A 17,495-nucleotide genomic window follows, 5' to 3' on the forward strand; every position below is an offset into this window, starting at 1 on the left:
TTTTCTTTTATTTACTTATTTCATCAAAATACGTCTTTCTCGATGAAAAAAGGGAAAGAAATTTGATCATGATTAAGTTGATCAAGTTTTACTTGCATAACTATTATGTTTGCGGATTTTAATTGCAGAGTTCCTCGCAAAGAAATGCGGTGTGTCTGCAGAAAGAGCTCGCTCGCTCCGCGTCGAGCACTTCCGCAACTACGGCAGTTCCCTCGCAGGCCTCATTGTACTCATCTTTCTTAATCTCTTTCACAATTTTATTAAACGAATCACGCGGATACCCAATCCATTTTATTCGAGAACTATTCCTAGTAATTAAGTTTGGATTTTGAATGATCGATCAAACAGGCACTCGGTTACGACGTTCATCCAGATGAGTATCATAGGTTCGAACAAGCCCCTTTTTCATTTTTACTGTAAAACGCAGAGTGATTTTATGTACGTTCCACTAAAAAAATACAACCGAACAAGATCGAATTACAATAAATTGTATTTAAATTTTAACTCTGTTTGTTCTAAATTTCTAATTTCTATTCTATATATCTCGGTTGTTGAATTGTAGCTACGTGCACGGAAACTTACCGTACGAGCAAATTGCACCAGATCCACAGTTAGTAAAGTTACTGAGGAGTATTCCTCAACCCAAAATAGTAAGTATTTAATAATAAAGGGCAATTGCTTATATATTTCTGAAAAATTTTCGATTTTTCGATTTATCCCCCTTAGAAGGCTAATATTGAAAATACTCTTTCTACGTTTCAATCTATTTCTAACATACTCTTAGAGTTAAAATCTGCTAATAAAATCTATTATCTCGATAAAATTACTATTTTGCCCTTTCAAATATATCCTTCCACTATTACTGTCTTTCTTATTTGCCCTTACAGTCAGGGGCACAAAAAGTTTTTTGACTTTTGGTCTTTTCTAATATACCCCTCTACCATCACTAATATTTCTTATTTGTTCTTAAGTTAACGGCAAAATTGACATTTTAATTTTTTTTAACTGTGGTAGATATTTAACTCACGTTTAACTCAAGTTAACTTAACAGGAGAAACTGCAGGGGTATTTTGTAATAATGGTGAAACATATGAGGAGTATTTTAGAAAAAAAAAAAAAGAGTAAATCGGATATTTTCAAACGTATGAGAGTCATATAGGCAATTATTCCTAATAATAAATTGTAAAATTTTTTAGGTTTCAAAATATTTGTTCTTATTTTTCTGACAACTTGAGCGACATGTTGGTGGCGATTCTTGTTTCAGTTATTTACGAATTCAGATCAGGCGCATGTGCAAAAAGTGCTAAAAAGACTAGGCATCGACGAGGACTGCTTTCAGGGGATCGTGTGCTTCGAGACGTTGAACCGCCATCTCTTCCAGGAGGTCAAAGGGGACGCAACTGCGGCTTCTGCAAAAGTGACTTTAAAGCCGTCGGCTGCCGCCATAGAAGCAGCCGTCGGCTTTACTGGTTTCGATCCCCGTCGTACTGTAAGGCATTATTAAACTATTTCATTTTTCTTTTCGAGTTTTAGGAACATTAATTGCGTTGATATTTCGTATACCATTATTTCAATAATGTAACTTAATTCACACGTTTTTTATCTAAATAATCTAGTCGCTGGTTTTTTTTTTCTCTAAAAGGACTCTATATTTTTCAACATTAAGAAAAATATAATGCCGACCATCTGAGGGGTGGTACTGAAGTTTTTAAGTTGGAAATCTAACTACTTTATATTTTTAACTAAATTTATTTTTTAAAAAATAAATAAAATAGGTAAACATAAAATTTAATCTCAGTAATTTATAGTAAAATATTTTTTATTTTACAAATTTTATTTTTTTGGGATATTATCAGCTGTTCGTGGATGATAACGAGAGGAACATCGCCGCAGGAAAAGCCGTAGGGCTTATAACCGCACTGGTAATGAAATTTGGAAATTCCACCTCCTCTTATATATTAACCAATCTCTCGCTCCCTATTGGTTGTACATCACATCAAAAACATAAAATTTTTTTATTATAAATCAAAAGGAAAAAAAAAAATTGAATTGTTCTATGGTTTCTATTTCACCAATGATGTTCAATTCATCTAAGATGAGAATTCGAATTAGTTTTGAAGTTTGAATTAGTTCCCTTCAAGGATGGTGCATCTCCCAAAAAAAATAAAATAAAATAAAATAAAATAAAGATAACACATTTTCAATTTGCCACTTTTTTTATTTAAAGAGTTGTACTTAATTATTTTATAAATTTATTTTTGTTTCAACATGAAAAAATATTATAAAATAAAATAGCAAGAAAATACATTTATAAATCACGAGATGGTAAAGTGGAATTAATATATTTGTATCGTCTGTGATTTGAAAAAAAAAAATATTACTTTTTAATGTTGTTTGATCATGATCATAGGTTCTATGTGAAACAAAAATAAAATCGTAAGGTAGTGTTTAATATAATTTTCTGAAACATATGGCGGTAAAATAAAAATTTCCCAAAACAAGAGGGCGCCACAAATTGAAGTTTAGGCAAAATTTTGCTCACAATTTCGTCCATATTTCAATTATCACCTTGTATTGTTGCATACAAAATTTAATTTTAATTGTACACTTTATCATTGTAATAACTATATTAGAAATTTGAATGCATTACTTATCTTTACATGTTTAGGTTAATATATTTTATAGAATCCACATAGCTACAAATTTACTAAAATAAGTAATTAATTTAAATTTTACATCGGAAGAGCCATCAAATTATTTAAATTAAATAAATTGAAAGGCTGATATTGCAATCAAAAATCACGTCTCAAATCAATCAAAAAGCCTCGAGTACAAACGTTTTTTTACCACAGTTTAAGATCTTAGAAAACAACAGTTATTTTGCACTGTATTAACATTATATCATATATAAACATACGTTCAGATTGGAAAGAGGGCGAAGACGAATGAAGCAGACTACTTGCTCAATAACATTCATGATCTGGGCCGAGTCGTCCCGCAAATGGGGTTGCGGGGCGTGTTAAAGGAGGAGGAGAAGGAGAAAGAGGAAGGGGTGGATAAGATGAGATCCGAGTTGGGTTCCATTAGACCACCACCCACCCCAATTCAGGCCTGAGTGGATTACTAGTCACCACTTTGGCTTAATTAACATTTGTTAATGTTAATTGTTAATCCCCACTTTGCTAAATCTTAGGTAAAAGCGTACGTAGACCCCTCGACTATAGCCCATTCTGAAGTAGCCCGCTCAATTTCGTTCTCTCAGCTTCTAATTTTTTGAAATTAAGAGATTTCGGTTAAAGAAGATAGGTAGTTGAGGAGGCTGCTTTAGAAGGGCCTATTGTTGAAGGGGATATTTTTTACATTTTTACCTAAATCATGTGGATGTGGGACAAAATAAATTGGCTTTGGTGGTGACAGTGACACCTCTCCACTTGTGTTGTTGTTATTATTCTCCTTTAATGCATTGCTGACACTATGACATTTGGCTGCTTTTGTTTTGTTATAGTCATGTATGAGAACAGTGATGTGAATAAAGCAAATAAAATTTGGGGCCAATGATGCTTTCTATTGTGTTGATTGGGCATTGGATATGGGTGGGGGTGGTGGTGGTGTGTTAGATCATGCCAGAATGGTAAGACATTCTTAGTAGACTTCCTTCTCATAGGTAGTACATTTCATGTTACTTTTAAATGCAAATAAATCATTTCTCTCGTTCAAATTTCACAGTAATTTTATTTTTGGTTTCAGTTTCATTTTAATTTCTAGAGTTTCAGTAGTTTTTTGTTTAGATTCAGATGTTAGTACAAAAATTTTCATGTTTCTTAAAAACATGCAATACATATGGATAATGACTATTGAGGCATCGTAGAGCTGCCTGATATTTATAACTTTTAACTAAGTTTCCTATTAAAACGATTCTCAACTGCCTCATCAAGCTGTAGGGTTCTGGTGAAAGAGGATTAGGATGACTGATCCCCTCTAGTTCTTTGAAGATACACAGGCTCGATCCTACATAGAATCAGAAATAAGTACATTGGGTAGCTATCTTAAGTTTCTATTTTATTTTATCTTTTTTATGCTTGATAGGAACAGTTCCAACGTGCCTTTATTTTGTACTAAGGGTTGACTTTTCTCATTCATCCTTGAAATTATTGATATTCATGTTCTTCTAGTCATGCTTTCATTTGACAGAAAGATTCATCTGTTTTTATGAACAAACTCTGTAGTTTTCCCCTTCTATACGCTCAAATTTCAAGCATTACACGCGAAAGCAAGTGGAAGTACACTGCTAGCATTCCCTGCTCTCTAGCTCCCTCTTGCAATATGTTACAGTTCTAACTCTACTTCTATTTGTGTAATCTTTAGCTACTATTGCTACTTGTGTAATTCTGTAGCAAGTGGTTATGCTCCTGCTTTACTGTTGAGGTGTTCTCTTTTGACAGCCTTTTCTACAATATCAACACCAATTCAGTTGAAGATGTAACTGGAAGAGGTTAGTTTTTCTCCTCTTCTTCTGTGTTAGTAGTCAATCTTGATAACATTTTTTAGGCCGAAGGTCCAGATTTGCTCATGACCTAGTTAATCTTATTTAATTCAGGCATCCAAGATCTGAAGTCCGGGCGCATTGTTACTCCTTTGTCACCAAAAGCTACTTTTCTGGATGATCCCCTTAGGGTTCTTCGAGCAATTCGATTTGGTATTCTAGCAAGTTTCTTTAAATTTTAATTGCTTTATTAGAAGTAGCTTTCAGCCAATATGCTAGCTACTTTTGTAAGTTATTGAACTATACTGGTAACTTTTTTGAGTTTTTTTAGTCACTTCAATCTGAAAAGGTTGATGATAAATAATGTACATTAATTATTGATAAGGAGCAAAAAAATTAGTTCAACGATGTGCTTAAAATAAATAATATATCTTTTTTTTCATCAAAAAACTTAAAATTATCATGATACCTTTTTCTTTGTAATAATGAATATGCTGTTGTGTTTACAACATAATATTGATGTGCTTTTCAAATTGATGATCTTATTAAGATGTAAAAATAATACCATATCTCATATGATACATTTGGTACATGTCACAGTTCAACCCCTGTTAAATTTTCAACCCCGATCCTCTCTTTTCGTCTGTTCGATGAGCTGTTTGGTTTTGTGTACATTGAGTAGTTATTGTCCATCGTCAGGATCGTCAGACTATAATTCTTTTGACAGGGGGATGATAGTGAGATTGAAGTACTTAAATTTGATTAGTGCAAAAAGTTTTCACTGATTTGATTATTCATCCATCTGTTTCTAAAATAAAAGACTTCATGTGTAAATAGACTTTGTATAAGACTAACCTGTATACACAGTAAGTTCTGATTCCACTCTTCATGCTGTTAGGTGCTAGGTTTGATTTTGAATTGGCTGAAGAGTTGAAAGAAGCTGCTTTTGATGAGGAAGTAAAAACTGCACTTGCAAATAAGATTAGCAGAGAGCGGATTGGACATGAGGCATTTTCCTTTTCTGTTTTCTCTTCCCATATCAAATTTTCTGTAGCACATAATTTTTTCCCCAGTAGATATAGATTTAGAGATTTAGCTATATGTATCTTCTTCTTCTTTTTTTTTTTTTTTCTTAACTTGGTAGTGAATGCTTCATTTGGTATTTATGCACAGGTTGACCTGATGGTGTCTGACAAGCAACCTGCTAAAGCAATGGCATACATTCGTGATTTGAAACTATTTTATGCAGTATTTACTTTCCCAGAAAATCTACAGCCTGCAGTTCTCGAGCAATGTGACAGGTTTTAATTTAACTTCTGTTACTTTTTAAGGCATGCAATGAATGAATATTTCACTTGATATCATCAGAAGCGGTTGAAGAAAATTCATTAGGTTAGCTCATAGATAGCTATCTGTTCTTCTCCTTGTGGAGAGCATGATCAATGCATTTTTGAAAGCACAGCTAACATTCCTTCTATCTAAATATGTATAGGCCTAGGCCTTGAAATTTAATATTTGATCTTTGTGAGATTGCTCTGACATGTTTCTTGTTCATATGGGCCTTGAATTGAAATGTTAATGGTTGGATACATTTGATGTATGAGCTAATAGCTTGTGCAAAAGGCTGAAAGCACATGGTTTTCTCAAAGAATTACATAATTATTGCATTCTTTCTTTGGAGTTATCACATTATGCAGGTATTGTGTATTACATATAAATGCAGCATGGACCCTTCTACAATCTATTGGCTACTCGATATTTAGTGTAAGTCATTTATTAGCTGCCGATATCCCAAAATTTTATTTTCATGTTCTAGAGCACATATTGTAGAAATGACATCATTCTACATTCTTAGATACAATCCATGCAGCCTTATTATGATTGCATATTATGCTTTTCTTACACATTTTTTTACTTGTTCTCAGGATGAACAGCGTAGGCTTTACTTGTATGCATCTTTATTTCTTCCTGTGAGAAGTACGATATGCATTGACAAAAAGTCAAAAGAGGTAATTTGTTTGTCTTGTTATGTTAATATCATTTTCCTTTTTGTATGAGCGAATTGCACTTATTTTTTCTCTACTGAGATGAAAATGTTGTTCATGTTTCATGCTTTCCTCTTCAGCATAAAAATTAGTCTCTCTATACCTTTAAAAAAGGCTATGCCCTTTGTCTTAAATAATCCATACAGTACTTCTGTTGGTATTGTACATATATCAACCACTGAATGAGCTGGCAATACATTTGGTTTGTGATGAGAAGAGAAGATAAGTGGGAGTAGGGCTAGAGGGTGAATGTTTTAACATTAACATAAGACATGTTGTTTTGTGATAACTTTGTTATTTATAGATGGACTTCAGAGGTCATCTTTGTTTGTCGATGCTTGCTTTGTATTTGAACACTTCTATTTTTCTTTGTTCCACTAAAGAGTTGGGAAAATTAAGTAGATCTATTTGCTATAGTGATGATGATTGGTTATCTACACCATTTTGATTTTGGTAATACCTGCTCGACCAGACCACAATTATATTTTGTCCGTTAGTCAGACACTTGTTATGAGACTTACGAGTCATAAACTTTGCAGGTTCCTGTTGCGAGTTACATCATTCGTGATTCTCTAAAACTGAAAGCTAGTGATGCTGAAATGGTATGTCAACCCCTAAGAAAGCTTTGTGAAGTTTGCCAAGGGGAGGCTTCTTCTATGCTCTTTACCCAATTGTACTCCATCGGTTCATCATCAATTCTAATCTTTTTTTTCCTTTCATTTTGACGTGTCATTGACTTGTAGGTAACAAACTTACACGTGGCATGTGAGAAGTTTGTTGATCTAATTCCTTTTCTGGAGTCAAATGAGGATCCAGAAGATCTTAAAGTAAACCTAGAAGATGAATACCTAGAGATACCACCAGCTTCGACCAAACGAGTTTTGGCAGGTTGAGGGCGGTTTCTGTTGTTTATTTGAAGTTTTTTGTGTTCTATCTTATTGGCCACTCCCATACGAAAATTTCTGACTTTAAGAATTTGGCAATATTAAATGATCTACACACTACAAGTAGGACAAGTATCTACTATTGTTTCTCTATGCTAATTGAATGCCAATATAACATGATAACGACTCACTCGCATAGACTGAGCTTGCACACTTTCTTGACTAGTCAAGCAGAAACAAATATCCGAAAGCTTACCACGCTGATTTGTTTGGCTTTTGTGCACTATCATATATATATATTATTGTCTTTTTATGTTGCATGTAATTATTTTATGAAGCAAAATAGTAATGTGTGCGCTTCTGTTGGCAATTCTTGTCGGATATGTCTGTTACCATCCATTTTTCATGCTATGGTTATATTAGGCTTGATTCAAATACTCACAATGTTGAGAATGGACTGAACAGGGTTGCTGCTTCGTCAAATAAAAGACTTTTGGCGCGTTGCTTTGTTAATTTCCACTCTACTACACCCTAAGGCAAGTCATACCTGTGATAGTCTCAACAGTCACACTGAACTGGACAGAAGAAAAATATTTGGAAAATTTGAGAGCGCAATAACTCAACTTGGTAATTAATTTTTCTGATACTTTTTATCTATAATCATTTGTGATGATTATTATTATTATTTTTGTAATTATTTGTGCTGAGTTGCCATTTGTGGTATCTCAAATCTTCCGAAACTTGCATATACTCAATAGGTATATGATAGTTTGTGGGAAACTATTCGCTGTTTCTTTCTCTGCATGTGCAGGGAGTTGATTCCTTTTATTTCTTTTGCTTCCTCTTTAAATAAGTCACTATTGTGTTCGCTCGCTACCAATTATTTCTTTGGTTGATGTGTTCAGATCTCGACCATGTGTGGAAAATGAAGTTATTGCTTGACGGGAAGGCAATGATGGGAGTTCTGCAGCTTAAATTGGGAGGGCCATCAATTGGGAAATGGGTAAAACAAGTTCCTGTTATGTTAGAAGCTGATCTGAGCTTTTCTATCTGCTTACAATTATTAATGCTTGTTTGCAGCGACAAAGGCTGCTAAAGTGGCAGCTCGCCCATCCGAACGGAACGATGGAAGAGTGCATTGATTGGATAAAGCAATCTCAAGCGAAATGCCAGAAAATAGATTGTTCCGCTTGAACATGTTCCCCTTTGCGGCTTGTCTTCTGCCTAATTCTAACTTGTCTTCGCCCTAATTTATCCAATCAAAATCCCCAGAAATCTTGTGGAGTAATTTACAAAAGCATGACTTGATTTGCGCATCAACGAGTGGCATGAAGCATCAGTATTTTTGCTGGAGAGCTAAGTTTACAGCTTGGAGATTGTAACCATCATCCTCATCTTGCGTGTTTTTTTTGTTTTTTTTTTTGTGGGGNAGTAGGTGTTCCACAACACAACCACTTTAAATTCCTAGCTTCTCTACCACGCTTTACGTAGCTCAACTACTTACCTTCTACCAAACAAAAGTTGGAGAGTTGCGTTTACGTCTCAAATTTTAACCAAAATTTAATTGATCTGTGTTAGTTTACGTTCGTTGAGGTCCGGTGTCAAGTATGGATCAGAAAATGGATAATTACTTACCCGGAGTGCCATGGACTTGGTTTTTTTTATTGTCCAAATTGTCACGTTTGGACCAGTATATCTTCCTTTTATATGGGCTCAAATAATCGTCAAATTTGAGAGTCTAATCCTTATCCTTTGACAACTATTGAAGTTTTTAGTTCGATATTAATCCTTAATGTTCATGACTCCGAAAGCGATTAAGAAAAGTGAGTCTCTAGCCAAATAAAATATAGACTGCCAAAATTTCTTGTTTGTTTTCGTTACTCGTTTCCCGATAATATAATATGACAACGGCTAGTTAGTTTTACCACTAGTGGTATGGATTAATACAGTGTTCGACAATTTTGTATAATGTGCGGAACAAGAAAGTTAATATGAAAAACAAGTTTTAGATATTTTTTCCGGTAGGATAATCGTCTTTCCCCTAGCATAATCGCCTTTCCCTGAGTCTAGTTCTTCCTCCAAAGTGGTGCGGGGTGAGGCGACGGGGGTTCTTATCGACGAGTTAACCTTTAAGACACCTTTTAGTTTAACAAACGTATAACCCACGTATATACAAAGATCATCACTTGAAACTTTAGAATGTCAAACCAGTTGTATATCCAAACGCCCCTCCGTTTAAGTACGATCACTTCTACTACCAAGCCAATTGGTGCGAGAATAAGCACTAAAGCTGCTCCTCCGTCGTTCCGAACTCGTTAAACCACGTCTTGAACTTCCGCTGACTACGTTTTAGAATAGGGTGACATTAAACCGTAAGAAAATCTCGGTTCTCCCACTCCTAGGTGTTTGATTAAACGATTTGAAAATGTTAAAAATAACTGTGAAATTGTAGCCGACCATTACCCATCGATCAAATCAACAGGATCAACTGGTTTTACTCGTGATTTATGAGAGTACTCAAAGGAGGTTTACTCACCAAACTGATAACTTTAACACTTGTATAAATCTAGGTTTGGTCATGATAGTTTCTTAGATAGCTATTCGTTCAAGATTGCTCCTCGGCTTTTGGTTTGAGTATATTTTAAATCTATCTTACATGATCCCGATACACTTGAGCTTCAACTTCTGGGGCTATTTTAACGAGCTTAACTAATAAAAAATTTCACTGAGCCGGATACGTAAAACAAAGTACCCGAAATTTACGTTGCACACCACTTTGACCAGCTCAACTAAACGATCTTGTACACTAAGCCACCGAAGACTAAACATCGGTGATCGTGGTTGAGATACCAAGTTTCATGATGTGTTAAGTACTGATACCAAAATAAACCAAGAGTCGAGAGTGACTAACGTATTTTGGCGGTCTTAAACGTTGTAAACCCACATTCTGCTGTTATTAATTGTCGTTGGTGTCGTGATAACTGGCCTACATACTTTACGTAAATAGAGAAAAAAAGAGAAAGATGTAAAGGTGGAACGAAACAAATCGTCAAAAATGGGAAAAAATTAACGAAGATACACGAAGTATCATCCTTACTTATTAGTGAAAGGACGATGAACTCTGAGTTTACACTCCGAAACAGAGTAAAGAGAAAGTCTACCGCGCTTCCTTTACAGAGCAAATTTATGGAGTTTAGTTTAGGAATGAGCTTTGGTTGGATGCCTTCCACTACAGGCGTACAGGCGTACTTTTCTCGCTACGTCGTGTTTACGCCACTGTTTGTCTCTTTAGAAGCCGTGCAGTACAAAGAGATGTTTTGAAACAAGAGTTTCGGTAGTCGAGAGTGGAACAGTTGTATTCCTTTAAATGTAGGAAGAACGTCGTTGCTTTGATTCATACCGATTGTAACCTGCGTTCCCGAATTAATACATATTAAACAAACATAATACCAGGACCTAATAATTAGATAATTTAAAACTTTGAAACTGGAATTAAACCTCTACCGAGCTTTGTCTACGCATAAAGTATAGAACAAGAAAAAAAGGAATAACAAGTACACGACTAAGAATAACTTTACCACATGTTATTTCCGGGAAAAACTTTTAAAACGTGGACTACAAGAGAATATTATAACGGAAGAAAGTTACCACCAACCGTATCATAAACCCTCCTTAGACCAACCTTAAAACGACGAACAAATCCCGGTGACTTACTTTTTGTAATGCTGGGATAAACATGGATAAACTTACATACTTATAAAATAAGTCATATAGAGTATCTAAACAACATATATTAATTTTTTCATATTAGGTTCCAGACTAATCCCATTCTCGCAAACCTGCATGTTCATTTATAGGTAAATCAGTACACTTCGAACATCAGCAAAACAAGAAAAGGCTTCCTACTCTTACCACAACAAGTGTCAAACAAAGGCAATCTGTAGCAAAAAGTAAAGAAGTTCGATCCCTAAAATTTATAGCAATATCAATTACTCTAAAAAACCATACAATAATGGGCAGATCAACTTAATCAAAGACAACATAAATTGACACTGTATATAGGCAGAAAGTGGGAAATCTCTAGTAAAGTCGCATACATGGGCAAGCTAAAGTCAAGCAGGAAATGAAGTTTTCATTACTTAAAAATGAGTGACTTAAATCTGAGACAGTTACAACGTCATTTGATATTTTCTCTACTAGAACAAGAGATGAACAAGTGCAAAGTAGCCATTGAAAGGATATAAGAAACTAAAGAATTCCTAAGGTCAATCCAAATACAGAAGCTTACAAAGGAACAGATGTTGAACTTGATATATACAACAACAACAAGAATTATTCAAGTTCATTAACAAACTCATATTACTCCAAATGCTTGTATTCATCAGCAGCAGAACGGATCTCTCAAATAAACATACCAAGAAAAGAGGCATGCAGATAACTATATATGTAAAACTTTTCTACTTCAACACACAACAAAATGAGTAGTGCAAAAGTATAATGAATTTCATCACATAAATATAAAATTACTTTCAAAACAGTATATTCTAAACCAGCGTGCCACAAACCTAATTAAAAAACATTTAAATGAATTGTACTAACCTTTACATTTTCAACCGGACCCAGCTTCATGCATTCCTCTCTAACATCTGCATCTAGCTCTGGAAGAAGACTTTCATCACTCTGCAAATACAAGAACATCCCCACTCATCATTAGACCATGGCACCAAATTATCTAAGCATTTCATTCATGCAGATAAACATCAGAAACAAATTGCCGCAAAAATGTGCCCGGTAATTTGGATCATAAAAGCAAACAGAGTAACAAGGCCCGTTTGAAACTGTTTACCCTCAATTCAGCAGGAACGAACATGTTCCTTAAAACAATGGTGGTCGGAATAGACACCTTCGCATCATCATGCCCACCTAATCAAAGAAAGAGAGTTAGGTTGGATAGCACCTCTCAAGAGCACCAAAAATTCACAAAAGATATATCGACATCAATCAAAGATATGCATACTGACAACATGGACTAGGTAGGCCTTACTTCACTCAAAGAAATGCATGTACTTAGATATGTAAGACTGATGATTACCCCATCCAAGAATTTTATCTTCAACTCTCTTTATTTTCTTTTTCTTATGCTTATCAGCCTTCCTCGCTATAAATTTCTCACCTGTACACAAAGCAGAAAATAAGTCTTTTTATCCAATATTTAAACATTCTCAGCATTACGATGGCAGGAAACTATGCCAATGTTAACCTTTTTGTTCAAATTTAGCTTGGCTTACAGACATGGGAATCTTTCCACCAGGACGAAGTGGAGTGCCATCCAATATTTGAATTGCTAAAGCAACGGAAGGTTCCTGGAATGGACAGGAAAAAGTTATACACAAATTTAAGTTGATATTCACGTAATGTTTCAATAGGAAGAGTACTACTTACCTTCAGATAGGTGACAAGTGCATCACCCTTCTTTCTACCTGTTTCTTTGTCTATGTATACCTTCACTCGAGGCTTCCTTGTTTCAGGGTCCTAAAGATGTTAAGACGTATGAGTGAAAAGGATGCCCTCATCTATGAAGGATGAACTTAACCAAAGGTAACTTTATATCACGCTTAATCAATTATTCAGTACTCGAAACAACTAAAAAGTGCTATCAACATCAACGAGACAGCGATGAATCAAAGACAGAAACAGCTTAAATCTTGCCCTAAAACCAACCGGAATGTAAAATAGGACAAACCACAAGACAAGTGTGATACAGACACATTTGTCTTGCATGCAGAAAATTAACGCTTAACAAGTGGAACTTGCTTTGAATAAGCAATCGGAGACTTTCATCTTAAAAGAACTCCCCTCCCTCCCCCAACAAAAAATGTTGACAATCAACCTATTGCGTTCAAAAGCTCTCAAGTCAAACAAATTTGTTAAAAGATAATAATTGTGCACTTGCATGCATTAGGCCAGGCAAATAGCTAACATAGTTTGCAAAAATGCAAACAACACATATATACAAAAGAAAAGAGAATTATGGCGGGAAAAAAAATCTGAAGTGCAAATAGATAAATAATTTTTCTTACCTCCTTTATAATTCCACACTTAGAGAATACTTCCACTACCTGCAAGATAAATTTGAGATTAGAGCCACAACTATGACACGCGATGCATGGAACTAAACAGGTGCAAGCACATTTAATTATTTCTTGCTAGGCAGTTGCCAAGTAATGTGCCATGAAATAACAATTATGTGAAGCATGAAATAAAAGTAGGAGACCTAATACTTACTTCTTCGACAGTAACATCATCAGGCAACCCAGTCACATAAACATGAGTATTGACCTTCAAATCAAACCAGCTATCTGGCGGGTTATTAGCTTCCTGTCACAGTTTGAATGGTTTATTAGCTTCCTTTCGCAGTTTCATTCAAAAACCATCATCATCCTCCCATAAAAAATATTCAAGCATGTATAATATCAGAAGTAGCAACTTGGTAAGTGTCATTCCTTCTCTTGACTAGTAATTAAAGACAATGCCAGTGCTAAAAGACCATGTACAGAGGGTAAAAGTGCAAATATCTGCTTCCTACTTGGCTCAAGTGTGCAAGGAAGGCCCTCTAAAGCAGAATAATAGTTTGTTCCATTCTATGCAAACTCGAATGAATAGGAAGCTAAAACATGCCCTTACCTAAGAATTAGAGAAACAATAATAATAATCAAAAGTAAAAAAGCAAGAAAAAGGTACCTTCTTTTCAGTTGGCTTCTCAGATGATTTCCGCTTCTTCTCCAATTTTGTTTCAGCTTTTTCATTCAAAACATTGCTCTCCTCTGGCACAGAGGGATCAGGAACCTCTGAAGTTGGAAATACCTCCTCCTCATGTGCAAAAGTCATCTCTTCAAGTCCATATTCACCTCCCTTACTTGAAGGATTATCCTATGGAATAACAACGTTCATGTAATTTCCACCTTTTCATGTGTTTTAAGAGAAATAATATATTGACACTGTAACACAACTGCATAGAGTAGTGGTCTTAACTTGAAAGTGGATTACAGGAGGAAGCATAAGTACACATGTATTTCCAGCAAATAATTTTGCCCAAGATTAAAGCAAAGAAAAAAAATTCATAGGAAGCTAATATCATCTGGCAAAGTTCTATGGCTAAACTGGAGAACTTCAATAATCTCACAAAGCAAATTGTGGCAAATAAGCATTAAGGCAACTTACTTTGAGTTCATACATGTATTTTGTTACACTGATTTGGCACAACTGAGGGGGAAAAAAAATCAGATTACCTAAGAATTAAGACCAGACTACATGGAGTAATGCTTACTTGAGGAACCCACGCCCTGACGCCACGATCCCATTTATAAACAGTTCCGTCATCATCAGTAAATTCTTCCTCACCATCTGGTGGGGTCGCCGGTCTATCATTGAGACCCGCTTCTGTCCCTCCTCCCTCACCCTCAATATTTCCACCTTTCAGGGCCTCAGCCTCGGCCTCAGCCTCTAACACCTCTTTCTGCCATTTCACAAAATCATCGTTGTTTTCTTCCGCATCTACGAGAAAAAGACAAAATGAGGAAGGGCTCCTTTTGTTTGTCGAAATCAAGGTTTAATTAGGTAATAATAACTTTGTTAACCTTCGGTAGGACGATTAGCTGTTTGAGCTGAAATCCCTATATATAGCTCAGGAATTGAGGATAATGGCATCCAGCTACTTCTCCCTTCCGACCAGAGCAACGTGTTCTCATTGAGGTACCCATTTACAAAATGCTCTAGCAAAGTAAAGAAATCATGGGCAATATGGTTAAGTAGCGAGCGAATATAAATATACAAACAAGGTATATCATAATATCAAGCAACTCAAACTGTGGTGGTTGCTCAACATACTATCATTCGCTTGAAGAAAACTCTATCATATAACTTTCAAAAGAACAAGAGCCAAATTAATATAAACTCTCAACTCCATATATTAATGCAGAAACAATAAATGTTACATCAAGCAATGTGATTCAAATAAAAATTTCCTCTTTCTAACAGTAGCAATACTTTCAAACTAGATATACACTGGAATTTACAAAAGAATTCAAATCCTGCGGATTATCAAACCAAAAATTTTACATGATTGAATCAAAGCAAATGCAAATTACAACCAAGCAGTAATATTTACATGAGACAAAGCAGATGCGGTTCCCTATTAACTCTAATACGCCGCGAAAGCTACTCGCTTTAAAAAAAAATAAATTTAAGAAAAAAAGAGAAGTTCACCTTGCAACTCAGAGAATGCGTATGGACCAACATGTTCTTGATTCTCCCCAAGTATATACCAACCAACCTCAGAAGCCGCAGTATAATTCGCTTCCCTATTCTCCTCCATACTTGTTCACCTCATCATCGAACTAAAATTGAACAAATTTGAAACAGGTTAAAAAAAAAAAGACCACAAGCGGAATAAAAACTAAATGATCATCAGAAATCAAGCAAAAAAACGCATTTGTATAGTGGGAAGTACCAAATGGGCAGAAAAAAAAAAAGGGAAATTCGAGAAATAGGTCCACTAAAATTGCTTTGTGTTCGAATCTGAATGGAGAAATTTAGGGTTTTGGGATAGATTGGGTGGGGGAGAATTGGGGTCCAACGAGAAACCCTAGGTGGGAGTAGTGCTCTTACCGACTATGATTCTACGAAGATCACGGAAATGTTCTGGAACGAGCGGGGACGATGACGAGCTAAAACGCATTGAGGGGCAGTTTGGTAAATTTGAGGTAACAATTGTAACGAGACCCCTCAATGTAGGTCACAATGTAGGTCAAGTTAGTTAATTCTGATTCGGCAAAAATTCGATATGGGTATAATATAAATTGCAACAATCCGACACGCTAGCAACGATAACTCGTTGGGCCCAAACAACCGGACTAAAATACTTAAGCCCAGTTATTATAACTAGCGTGTAGGCCTCATATAAATTTATCGGAATCAGAGTTTAGACCCTGACGTCCTCGTCGGGTCCAAACCAGATCACAAACATACAGACAGACCAGAACCAGAATTACCAGGCGATATGAGATTCTAGAGTATGCTTAAACTCAGTTAATATAACTAGCGTGTAAGCCTCATATAAACTAATCGGAATTAGAGTTTAAACCCTGACGTCCTTGTCGGGTCCAAACCAGATCACACACAGACAGAAGACCAGGACGAGAATTACTAGGCGATGTGAGATTCTAGAGGTGGCTCCCACCAAATATAACTAGTGTGTAGGCCTGATCGGAATCAGAGTACCAGATCACAAACAGACAGAAGACCAGGATCAGAATTACCAAGCGATGTGAGATTTTAGAAGTGGATCCTACGGGTTATGTGAGATTCTAGAGGTGGCTCCTACGAGTTCAAGAGGTGGTTCCCACCAAACCAGGATCAGAATTACCAAGCGATGTGAGATTCTAGAGGTGGATCCTACGGGTTATGTGAGATTCTAGAGATGGCTCCTACGAGTTCAAGAGGTGGTTCCCACCAAATCCGTTGGTGTAGCACTTTATCCCGCATAGCACTTAGCTCTCACATTTTCGCCTGGTATTCGGTTTTGATACCAAATGTAACGACTCAATCAGCTAGCAACAATAACTTGTTGGACCCAAACCACGGGCCCAAAATGCTTAAGCCAAGTTATTATTACTAGCATGTAGCTCTCATATATTCTAATCAGAATCAGTTTTCCCATCCGATGTGGGACTATTGGGGCGTTACATAAATAAAATTCGTATTCTAATTTTTAAATTTATTAAAAAATACAGTTAAAAAACAAATTCTCCAATTATTCGAATATGTGATTTATATGGATATCATACGTTCACCAATTAAAAATTCAGGATAAAAAATTCAGCTATTAAATAAGTTTTTTTTCCTTTAGATTTATGCTATTAGCATAAATACTCATAATTCTTTAAGAATATAAAAATAAATTGAGATAGGATCTCCACCAATAGCTGTGAATGCTTCTGTTTGCACATCTAGTGGTACTTTATCATATGTTTCAATATCACGTCTTGAAACTTGAGATACGTGGGATTTGAGTCTTGCGCCACC

The 17,495-nt window shown here is 35.6% G+C and overlaps 3 protein-coding genes across 4 annotated transcripts; 2 read left to right on the forward strand and 1 right to left on the reverse strand.

Annotated features, from left to right (window-relative positions):
- On the forward strand, positions 107 to 3,304 carry LOC109726325 (the record flags this gene model as incomplete). Its single annotated transcript, XM_020255863.1, has 6 exons — positions 107 to 226; positions 349 to 386; positions 563 to 650; positions 1,265 to 1,489; positions 1,857 to 1,922; positions 2,924 to 3,304. Coding segments are annotated over 6 exons (729 nt in total), but the record flags the coding sequence as incomplete, so codon positions are not given.
- LOC109726576 (putative CCA tRNA nucleotidyltransferase 2) lies at positions 3,604 to 8,835 on the forward strand. 2 transcript variants are annotated; one of them, XM_020256241.1, is made up of 12 exons: positions 3,604 to 3,631; positions 4,443 to 4,492; positions 4,598 to 4,696; positions 5,382 to 5,491; positions 5,657 to 5,784; positions 6,181 to 6,247; positions 6,409 to 6,492; positions 7,068 to 7,130; positions 7,272 to 7,416; positions 7,878 to 8,039; positions 8,318 to 8,415; positions 8,493 to 8,835. In XM_020256241.1, the coding sequence occupies exons 1-12, from the start codon at positions 3,621 to 3,623 to the stop codon at positions 8,604 to 8,606; spliced, it is 1,131 nt and encodes a 376-aa protein (XP_020111830.1). In that variant the 5' UTR covers positions 3,604 to 3,620; the 3' UTR covers positions 8,607 to 8,835. The 2 variants fall into 2 exon arrangements, with proteins under 2 accessions (XP_020111830.1, XP_020111829.1); XM_020256240.1 differs by lacking the exon at positions 3,604 to 3,631 and adding an exon at positions 3,686 to 4,325.
- Positions 11,958 to 16,168, reverse strand: LOC109726164 (HIV Tat-specific factor 1 homolog). Its single transcript, XM_020255614.1, has 12 exons — positions 16,080 to 16,168; positions 15,678 to 15,808; positions 15,050 to 15,184; positions 14,740 to 14,966; positions 14,154 to 14,342; positions 13,698 to 13,790; positions 13,493 to 13,531; positions 12,855 to 12,944; positions 12,673 to 12,775; positions 12,505 to 12,585; positions 12,259 to 12,335; positions 11,958 to 12,092 (listed from the first exon to the last, which is right to left on the reverse strand). Exons 2-12 carry the CDS (start codon positions 15,784 to 15,786, stop codon positions 11,982 to 11,984), a joined length of 1,254 nt encoding a protein of 417 aa, XP_020111203.1. The 5' UTR covers positions 15,787 to 15,808; positions 16,080 to 16,168; the 3' UTR covers positions 11,958 to 11,981.

This window comes from Ananas comosus, linkage group 21 (genome assembly GCF_001540865.1).
Source record: "Ananas comosus cultivar F153 linkage group 21, ASM154086v1, whole genome shotgun sequence".
Classification (NCBI taxonomy): domain Eukaryota; kingdom Viridiplantae; phylum Streptophyta; class Magnoliopsida; order Poales; family Bromeliaceae; genus Ananas; species Ananas comosus.